The following is an 11392-nucleotide window of genomic DNA, read 5'->3' as shown; positions in this document are numbered from 1 at the left end:
TTCTTAGAAGGCTAAGATATAGATTTTCAAAGGTCCTTGAGCCAATTTCCCTTACTGATGAGAAGACATTTAATATCCTTAATGTGCCCCCAACTAGGAGAAAGAAAGATGATTTTGGTCCCAAGCTTGAGGATGTCACCCATGAGAGGGATACAAGGCAACATGAAGAAGAGGAGAAAGCTGAAGAGGAACATGCATATAAATGGAGAGAGTATAGGAGGCAAAGGGCTGAAGAAAGGGAAACATAGCAACTAGAGTCCTTTGAAAATGAGCTGGCCACCCTTCTTGAAGCAGCTAATCCAAAAGGATTCAGTGTTTCTTACCTGGTGACTTAGGCAAAAAAACTGAGATTATCTCCTTTAATGCTGCATGTGTTCAGATTCTTAAGGATAAAAGAAGAGAAACAAATGACAGTATTATTCTTGCTAGCCTAAGGTATATCCACCCAAAAGTACTTCTACTTTTTGATATTTTTTTAACAATAAGATTTTTCTTGTTTATACTCACTATTTCTATGCCTTTTCTAGATGTGTAATGCATGAGTTTCCTTTGGATATGCAACAAAAAATTGAGGTTCTTGATTCATCTATCTCATTCTTTGTGAGGAATGAGCTTGATACAAGTTTTATTGAGCAGTGGTTCAATCTGATTGACTTCGATACTTTGGAGCTCCTTATAATTCCATATAATGAAAAGTAAGTGATTCAATATTCTATTAGAGTTTTTGAGATTTTATCCTACTAATTTGTTGAGATATGATTGCTTTCAGTTCTCATTGGAGCTTAATTGCAATAGACTGTGTGGATAAGCAATGTTTTTTAATCAACTTTATGAAAGGAAGCCATGGAAATGCTAAATTATAAGTTATATTATCCAAGGGCTCCTTAATATTTCAATTCTTTTTTTTGTAAGTACTCTAAATTTCAATATATTTTATATATAGAGGTGAAAAAAGATTAATTGAAGAGCTAGAGAAAACGCCCCCTATGCCGTCTAATTTGCTTGCAACAATGCAATATAGACAAGTTGCGGTAAGTTATTGATTAAAATAATTGAAACATAAGTTTATTCTATGAACTACCATCCGTAAATTTTATAGTTTTACTTTGTGTTGGTGATTGCAGTGTCCTCATCAGGATGATAGCCATTCTTGTGGCTGGAGGGTGATTGCAAATGCTAGAAGAATGGTTAACTTTGTTTATATTAATGATGATAAACATGTAAAGGTAATATGAAAGATGCTAAACTTTAAGATAGATATTCATTGCAAATAGTCCATTGATGATAAAAATATAGTCTATTGTAAGAACAATAATGAACTAAAACTCTTTTTTCTATAAATATGTGACAGTTTTCGAAGGATTGCTATGTATCTGAGCATATTTGGTATGTTAGAGCAAAGCTCTTAAAGTATATAATGGTCAATTGTATGCAACCAACAACAGAGATTGGTGGGGATTTGCACCATGAAGGAGATGCGGTGCCTATAACCACAGAAGGTGAAGCCACAACTTCAACATCTTTACCCACACCTTCTATACCTAAGACATCAAAGAAAGGCAAAAGGACTCCTAGAAAGGACAGTTCTCCAAAAAAGAAATAGCTTTGCCATATCGCCTCGTAAGCCTTTATATATAGAAATTTGTCCTTCAACCCTTGTATTTCTTCTCTAATATCCAGAAAACCATGGATTTCTTCTCAGACATCTACTAGTGATTGTATTAGAGAAGAAATCTAATATCCATGGTAAAAGAGAGAGATCAGACATGCAGAGAGAGAGAGAGACAGAGAGAGAGAGAGAGAGAGAGATGACTAGGCTACCATAACGGAGGGAAAAACAATAGAGGAATAAAAGAAAGGAGGAAAAAAACTGAGCGCCATGCTTTTCACTAATTTGGATTTCGATTACATCAGTCATTATCATTAATCTAGATACATCATTAAATAAAAGTAGCCAAGACTCTATGCCATTAATGCAAAAGATGTCATAACCACGAATATAAGAGACTAAAAATAGATAATAAAAATACAAATTCGTAATATTATTATATTTATATGTTTTTGTAAAATAATTTTTTAATTTTTTTAAAATAGAAGTTCTGTTACGGAGGCTTTGCTCTTATTGGTCTAGAGCACTCTCTCTCCACATCCTAAAAGGCATTTTCGAGACCTCAAAACTCCCTAATGTAAGCATTTTGAAGTAGTAGAAGATAGTATGAAAATTTTATTTCGAGTTGCTTACTTTGTAGCATAAAATGACCTTGCCTATACGAAGTACATCCCCACACTTAATCTTCTTAGGGAGTGTAAAACTCTAAACATTCTAGAGAATATGTACAGCAATGATAAATCTTGTGCCACTTTTGTCCAATACATAGGAAAAGAACTTGAGGCAGATTACATTATGCATGTTAGACAATCACCTCATTATGGTATTATGATAGATAAATCAACCGATATAGCGGTGGAAGAGCATCTAATTGTCCATGTTTCGTATAATAAAAATCATGACCCAAAAGTCTCAGTTTTAGATCTTTTAGAGGTAGGTGATTGCACTACTAGTAGACTTTATGCCTCTTTGAAAATTTTACTTTTAGAATGTAATTTAGATGAGCAAAAGCTAGTTAGTTTTGGCTCAAATGGTGCCTTAGTAATAATTGGTATTAAAAGGGGGGTAACAAGGAGATTTAAGGATGCATGTGCATTTTTGACACCTATTCATTGTACTGCACATTGTGCTAATCTTTGTGCCAATAATGCCATTGTAGAATTTCTTTCATATGCTAAATATATGGATTCTACTTTGAATGAAATACCTACCCTCTTTAGAAAAATTATTTTTTGAGTGGAGAGACTAAAGATATTGCAAGAACAATTGGACTTGCCTATACTTACGTTGGATGCAATACACTCAATCCGTTGGATAAGCAAAGAATTAAATATCTATGGAGGTTATGAGTTAGAAGAGATTATGAAATTTCATGGGCGAGGAAAAACCTAAAAAGGAGGAATAATTGTTGAACATCTTATTGATCCTATTTCCTTAAGAAAAAAGTTTCAAACCTTTAAGTTTCAAGCATTTAACGAATGGCAAGGATGGAATTTAAAGAATACATGGTGCTATATTAGTAATAATGAGTCTTTAAGAGACAAATATAGGTCATTATTAAAACTTGCTCCATTTGCTTTGGTACACTATTGTAGCACTACTATTTGTGAGCATCGCTTTTGATGCCAGGAGGCATATTCCACAGTGGATTCCGTGCCACGGTGGATTCCGTGAGGTTTTACGGTGGATTCCGTAAAATTTGATGACCGGGGCTCATACACAAAGTGGATTCTTTGTGCGAGAAGTTGATGGGGATGCCTGTCCTTTTCAGACATTTCATTAATTTAGTGTGTACATGGGTGATTCCATAGCAAGTGATTCCGCAAAATACATATTAAATTAATAAACATTTATGAGTTTAGAGTGTGCACTCGTAATAAATTAAGGTTAGGATTTATTTCTAACTAGTTGATTTATTTATGTAGCTGAAGACTACTAGGTATTCACTTTTGTCGGTTTAATTGCATTATTTTACTAACGATTGTGAATGCTTCAGTTGATGTGTAGAGATAGCAGCAGTGGCGGAGGAAAGCATTGGAGTCTAGCGAGTATTCAACCTATGGATTATATTTTGATAGGCGCCACGCCTATATTTTGTTATGTCTATTGAGGCATCGATTATTTATCATTATTTTGTATGCGCCTATACGCATGGATATGTTATTTCTATTTGGACATTGTGTTGGGCGTGCCAGACTCTTTGGGCACCGTCCATTAGCTTTATTCCTATTTTTGTAAAAGCAAACTCAAAAGCTAAAAGCTTGATATATTTTTGTAAATTGGGCTATTATTGAGCATGAAGAAAAAATATACATAAAATACATGCTTTGTGAAGCGCTCACACAAGGCATGGGGGGAGATTGATCCCAATTGGTCTTTTGCTCTTGTAGTTCATGCTTTTTACCTTGTAACTTGTGCAAAAAGTAGAGTTCATTGTTCTTGGGGACCTTCCGGGATTCACTACATGAGCATACAACGACCGATCTGTGCACCAATGGTATCAGAGCGGAGCTGAGATCAAGAGCTTCCAATCGCTACCCATCTCTGCGAACGATCGGGCTCTACGGTCAATCTCGTCGCGAACCGTCGATACAGGCAGACTTCTGGCGATCAAGAACCCCTGTTTCTGTCATCAGATCGCGAAGGACCGGGCTGTACAGGCGGATGACCACTCCTTCATCTCCATCAACAAGTCGTGGGCAAACAGTGAGAAACTCCATATCTTATCTTTTCAAAAGTTTAATCCTAAAGCTTCATAAGCTTTAAAAGAAGCTTATTATCTTCAAAATCATCATCGAGGTCTGAGAGAGGCCTCCGATTTTTTCGGGCGGTGAAAAAAACGCCCCCCCCACGAATCCGCCATTTTTTTATCAATAGTCCCCCCCCATAAGCTTAAGCTATTAAGCTTAATCCATTAAGCTTTAATCAACTCTGCAAGTCACCTCTGGTCAACAACTCCAGGTCACGCACCTCAGAAATCAAGTTCTACAAGTAAACTGTGATCAAGTTCTGCAAGTTTACTAAGTCGGCTAAGTTCTGCAAGTCTTCAACTCTGCAAGTCACATAAGTATGCAACTCTACAAGTCAGACTAGTCAACTGGAGTCAGAACTGACTTGTGCTCAAAACTCCTAGAAGGGCTATTCCTGTGCAGAAACTCCGAACTGCAAAGTTGTTCGTTGGAAGGTATTCTATCCATACGCAGGTTTGCTGAAGCATTTTCAGCATACGAAGAAGGAAAAATCGCAGATTTTCTGAAGATTGAGAAAGAAATACCCAAAAACACATAAGCCTTGTAACCCCGAATTTGAGCTACGCTCATCCTGCTAACCTGATTTTAAGTGAGAAATGTCTTTTGAGTTTTACAGGATGACGGAACCACATATGGATGATCTTATGGCTGAAGACGCCATATGGACGGAACCACATATGGATTGAACATGACGGAACCACATATGGATGCTTGAACATGGACTTCTTGGACATTACTACGCTGAAGTTAACATGTTCAAGCCTGCTACTCTTGAAGACGCCATTTCACTAGCTCACGACACTGAAGATAAGCTACGCGGTAGAGACAGACGACCACAGCAATTCCAAGCCAATGGTAATTATGGATCTAAACAATTCAATTCTAATTTTAGAAGATCTAATCCAGGTTGTTTCTCTTCATCATCTTTCCGCAAGAATTGGGCTAAACCACCTACATTACCATCCAATGTCAATCCAAATCCTAAGCCTATTCCACAGCCAAATCCAAATGTACCTAGACTTCCCACCATTGCAAATAATGTAACCAAAGCCAAGCCAATAGTATGCTATAAATGCCACCAGCCTGGACATCTAGCAGCAAATTGTCATTCAAAGAAACCACCAGCTCATATCAACTATCTTGGAGCCATGGACGAAGACGAACATGAGGATATGCCGGATTTCACTGAAGATGAGGACGACACTACTACTACTTCCAATACTTTACCAAGTATGCCTACTCCACATTCATTATTGACTATGAAATGTTTGGTGCATGGAAAGGAAAAGACTATTTTGCATGATGACGGTAGTACTCATGATTTTATTTCAGCAAAATTGGTAAAGGAATTGAAATTACAGACTGTACCTACGCATTATCGCATAAAAGCTGCATTTTTAGGCACTAGGTATAATGGTACACAAGAAGTGCAAGACTTAGATATTCAAATTGGCCAATACACTGAAAGAAGAAATTTCTTAGTTGTTCCATTACAATCGAGTGACATAATTTTAGGTGTGCCTTGGCGACACCAGCATAACCCAGATATAGATTATTCCACACACACAATGAATATTAATTTTCAAGGAAAATCTATTATATTATATGGTATGCATGCATCTAATGTTTTTCCACTGCTTTCGCATACTCAAGCTAAACGTGCATTATGCAAGTGTCCTTTTCGGGCGTTTCATTAATTTAGTGTGTACATGGGTGATTCCACAGCGGGTGATTTCGCAAAATACATATTAAATTAATAAACGTTTATGAGTTTAGAGTGCGCACTCGTAATAAATTAAGGTTAGGATTTATTTCTAACCAATTGATTTATTTATGTAGCTGAAGACTGCTAGGTATTCACTTTTGTCGGTTTAATTGTATTATTTTACTAACAATTGTGAATACTTCAGTTGATGTGTAGAGATAGCAGCAGTGGCGGAGGAAAGCATTGGAGTCTAGCGAGTATTCGACCTATGGATTATATTTTGATAGGCGCCACGCCTATATTTTGTTATGTCTATTGAGGCATCGATTATTTATCATTATTTTGTATGCGCCTATGCGCACGGATATGTTATTTCTATTTGGACATTGTGTTGGGCGTGCCAGACTCTTTAGGCACCGTCCATTAGCTTTATTCCTATTTGTAAAAGCAAACTCAAAAGCTAAAAGCTTGATATATTTTTGTAAATTGGGCTATTATTGAGCATGAAGAAGAAATATACATAAAATATATACTTTGTGAAGCGCTCACACAAGGCATCGGGGGAGATTGAACCCAATTGGTCTTTTCCTCTTGTAGTTCATGCTTTTTACCTTGTAACTTGTGCAAAAAGTAGAGTTCATTGTTCTTGGGGACCTTCCAAGATTCACTACGTGAGCATACAGCGACCGATCTGCGCACCAGCTTTAGTATCCAAAATTTGATTATTAAGAGTAAATTAAGAAATTCTCTTACTACTAAAAGCACAAGTACTTTAATGAGATTTTCTATTGAAGGTCCTCCAATGTGGGAGTTTGAATTTGACAAAGCAATTGCATTATGGCATAATGATGTGAATGATTCAAGGCATTTTCAAGCCACTAATGTTGGTTAAAAAGTAACTTATACAATCTAATAAGCTGTATATTCTATATATTGGGTAAAAATCTCTATAACTTGATCTAAATGATTTTTGAATATTCATGTATTAGGTGAAGGGCGGATGATGGAATGGAGATGAAGACTCTCAAGGATTATAGTTTCTTCCTTGCTCTTTTGATGAAGCCATCCATATAATGAGAGTGTGGGTTATTTAGAGGCTCATATGATGTATCCATCAATTCACAAACTTTTTTTAATAATTCAAACCATTCTTGTATTACTATTTTAGTCTCCTCAACTTACATATAATAAATCAAAGAAGCCTCTCTTTCGAATGTATCTTATTATTCATTTTTATATATCATTTATGGATGTAACTTTTTGATATATTTGACCATTTTAAAATATTGAACTAAAAGATTTCACATTGATAAATATGTGAATGGTTTTGATCTACCTCTAAATTTGTCAAGAAAAAAATTATTTACCTCAAGCTTTATCTTAAAACCTATAGATCTTCAAGTTCAAAGGTTTCGTAAGTATTGAGAAAATAGTTTTTTTAAAGCAATGTCTTGATTCCTTCCCACTTTAATGCAAAAATATTAATATTAACATATCAAAAAATATTTTATAGCCACATGATACTCATGCAATACCCAAAACTCAAGTAGAGTGGCAAGTTTTCACGACGTGATGCATCTTAAAATGAGGGCTCAAGTATATTCAACATTGTGTTTGAGTGAATTCCAGAGGGTCACTGCATGAGTGCTTCCGTTCTAGAACTAAGCCCTAGTCAAGGCCCTATTTATGGCACTAAGAGCCTCTTTGTGCATCCCCATTTCCCAATGGCATGACACATGTTGCCTTCCCATTTCCACCCATCAAATGATGCTAAGATTTGAAACTAGTGAAAACAATTGCGTGACTTTTTGCACCTAACAAGTCCAATCACACCTCCAAGTCCAAACAATTAGCACAATTAGCACGTCTGACAAGTCTAATTATTACGATTTTAGTGATTCCTCAGCCAAATACTCTTGGTCTCCAACAAGGCCAGTCTTAAGAGTAACATTTGCACAAAGAGCAATCATGATATTTACTGTTTACAAAAGCTATAGGAATGGCAAAGACATTTTATTTAGTTCCGGAGTGTCTAGTGAAAATATTATTATGGACAAAAGTAAGGTATGGGCGAGCGTCTAGGTGAAGGTTTTCTATGTCGGGCGCTATTTAAGTAAAATTATGGGTAAACTAATCGGTGAGCAGAGGTTTCAAAAATTGAGGGAGACCCTGAACGGTCGATCCATGCTGGGCGAGTGTGGTGAAAGAGATCTCATGGTTTAGGACGTGCTTATTGGACTTGGGAGGGACTGTTGAGGAGTGATGTGGAAGGCGATGAGATGTAGTTGATGGAGATGTTGGAGACGGCGATGGGGCCGGAGATGCTGTCGATGCTGCGGCGAGGGACGATGGTGATGACGACGGAGGGCTCGCCGGCGAGGCCGAGCTCCCGGATGATGCTGCCGATCTCGTACGTCTCCGAGGTCACATTGACGCCCACGTAGAACTGCGGCGCGATCATGAAGAAGCCCACATACTCTACGCAGCCATTCGTCGTGCTGGCATTGGCGGACGGCAGGTTCACATAGACGTCAGCGTGGCTGGCCAGTCCCTGCTCCCAGCGCACCCCACCCAGCGCCACGTCCTCTTCCACTCCCGCCAGCGTGGCTCGCTGCGGGTCCCGCGACACGACGACGGAGCATGGCGACGTTATGGGCAGGCCTGCGACGCACACGTCGTCATCAGGACCTATCGTCGCCACCCCGCGGCTCAGCCTCACGGGGACCGCATCCACCCACGGCGTCTCCACCTCCTCGTACACATACCCCAGCATGGTAGTATTCAAGGCGTCCCCCACCCTCACCCTCACCATCTCTGCATCCTCGTTGTAGAACACAAACTCCGCATCCAGATAGTCCAGGTCGTCTATGTCCGTGTTGATCCTTGGCCTCAGCGCCTTCCACACCTCCCACAGCCGGTCTATCAGTGCGTGGTGCGCGTAGAAGATGGGGTCTCTCGCCGCCGCGTAGAAGGACCCCATGTCCCTCATCCCCACCTGCCACCTCGAGCCCGTCCAGAGGTGGACGCTGTTGTGCGGCTGCCGCTCGACGGTGCCGTAGCCAGCCGACGCAGCGCTCTGCCCGGGTCGGAGGGGGAACCCGAAGAAGTGATACTGGTTGACGGCGGCCCGGATCATGGAGCGGTACAGGGCGTTGTTATTTTCCTGCAGCTGGAAGTCGGCGGGGCGACCGTCATTATCGAGGGCGTAATCGATGGCGACGACGGAGGGGCGGTGGTGGAAGGGGTCGCGGAGGGGGTCGAGAAGGGAGGGGTAGAGGCCGGAGGTGAAGATGGGGGGGATGGAGGCGCCGTCGGGGTGGTCGTAGTTCCAGAAGGAGAGGGAGAAGGAGGGGTCGTCGCCGAGCAGGCGGGCGAGGATTCTTTCATGGAAGTAGAGATACCAGCGGTGGAAGGGGAAGAAGAGCCAGGAGCCGTGGACCTGGAAGAGCTGCGACGAGAAGAGCTGGTTGTAGACGGTGTTGCAGTAAGCGCAGTGGATGTTGGCCTGCTGGTGGAAGGAACGCGGGTCGTCGTCCGGCAGAGCCCTCATGAGCTCGTACGCCCGCGCCAGCTTCTGCGCGTACGTCTCATTCGCAGCATGAGCCGGCCTCCTCACCCTAATCCCGCTCCCACTCGGCAGTTCGTCTGGCCTGAACAGGCGCGGCTCGTAAGACGCCCTCGGCGCACAGCAGTCGAAGGGAGCCTCTCCCACCGGCAGGTGCAGAGGCAGATGGCAGCTGCTCATGTTCGGAGCCAGCACCACCGAATACACCTCTCGCATTGCTTCCGACATGGCCGCCGTCCAAATTACCACGGCCCAGACGTAGCTGCACCACATAGCGGACGTAGCCGCCACCCCCATTATATGTACCGGCCGCCTGACCTACCAATAACCTTGATCCTGTAATAAGGAAGTTACGAAGGTTATCCAACTTATCTTCTGAAGACCCGTGCAACTAGCCTAGTAGGTATAAGCTACCGCTATCGAGTTCAAACCTGCGTCAATGATACTCTTTGATCTAGGCTTCTAGCAAGAACTGCTGGCCCCCCTCCCCATGTCAGGCTAACAGAGAGTTCATGAATAGATTTCTGTATGAACAGCTTTCTCTGCGTTCCTTGCTTCAAACAGAGAGACAATGTGGTGCAAATAACTGGGAATAATGTTTCTGTATGGAGAGCTTTCTGAACCAGTTCCTTTCTTTGAGGATTGTGGACGATCTTCGGACAACGTGATTCAAATAAGTAGTCTGTAGGTGTAGGACCCGAGAATTAAAGCGACTCCCGTAACGTGGTTGAGTTTTATTGCGTAGTAGAGCTCACGAGAAAATCGAGGGCAGAAACAGGGACAAGTATATACGCAATGATCATGGTACACAAAGTCCAAGTTAGAAGACTACTACATGGAGAATCATTCTCTCTCTTTTTTTTTAATGGAAGCTTTAAAGTTGTATTAAAATATATCAAAAAGGTTTACAGCTGTTTAAGGGAGTGTTGCTTCAACACAGGGAAGCTACCTTGATTTGAGAGTACATAATAACAACATTACAAAACATATAGTCCATAATAGTTTTGAACTTAAGCATCAGATGTCGAGATGTTTATCCTAAGATTCGTATCTACATCATTATTATTCAGCCTTCTTCTTGATGTCCAGTAGTATGGCTGCCACATCCACAGTGGAAAATGCTTTCCCTAGTCCCTCCTTCATATTGTCTTCATGCTGCTTGAGAATTAATTCTACATCTTTCTCAACCTGAAAACAAAGATTAGATTTAAAACCATGGATAGGATCCAAATCAGTATTTTCAAACGTTTTCTTGTTTCTCCTTATCCATATGTTCCACAGGTAATAACTTCTAATCCAATTCCATATTGGGGGAGGGAGTCCATATATTTCCCCCCAATTATAACTCCTTCCAAGTGAGTTTAGTGGGGTGATACTTGATGACAAGGACCTGCATGAAACACCAGATGTTAGAATTTTTAGGGCAGTTAAGGAATATGTGAGGGATTGATTCTACCTGTTGGCCACACCTTAGGCAAAGTCCATTCCCTAGACCAACTTTGAGTACTCTCTCATTAGTCCAAAGGCTTTTGAGAGTAATGAGCCACATTAGACAAGACATCTTTGGTTGGATTGAGGGAGCCCAAATGTTACCGAACTTGTAATTCCACTATACTACTGACCAATTAATATGCCATCTATTATTTAGTTTAAAACAAAGAGGAGCATTGCTTTCTAATAGGTCTGGAAGGGGTAGAAGAGGTTTGTCCCCCATAAAATAGATTCCCATGTAATTGAAGTGGTGATTAAGATTAATCATTGCA

The 11392-nt window shown here is 40.5% G+C and overlaps 1 protein-coding gene across 1 annotated transcript; it reads right to left on the bottom strand.

Annotated features, from left to right (window-relative positions):
* Positions 1–7961: 7961 nt before the first annotated feature.
* LOC148039816 (polyphenol oxidase, chloroplastic-like) lies at positions 7962–10281 on the bottom strand. The gene is made up of 2 exons (XM_087694277.1): positions 10061–10281; positions 7962–9965 (listed from the first exon to the last, which is right to left on the bottom strand). The coding sequence occupies exon 2, from the start codon at positions 9924–9926 to the stop codon at positions 8295–8297; it is 1632 nt and encodes a 543-aa protein (XP_087550403.1). The 5' UTR covers positions 9927–9965; positions 10061–10281; the 3' UTR covers positions 7962–8294.
* Positions 10282–11392: the final 1111 nt, after the last annotated feature.

Source organism: Lygodium microphyllum, chromosome 2 (assembly GCF_053477565.2).
Source record: "Lygodium microphyllum isolate KBCC chromosome 2, Lygodium_microphyllum_v1.1.10, whole genome shotgun sequence".
NCBI classification, from domain to species: Eukaryota; Viridiplantae; Streptophyta; class Polypodiopsida; order Schizaeales; family Lygodiaceae; genus Lygodium; species Lygodium microphyllum.
This window is presented reverse-complemented; position numbering and strand designations above follow the sequence as displayed.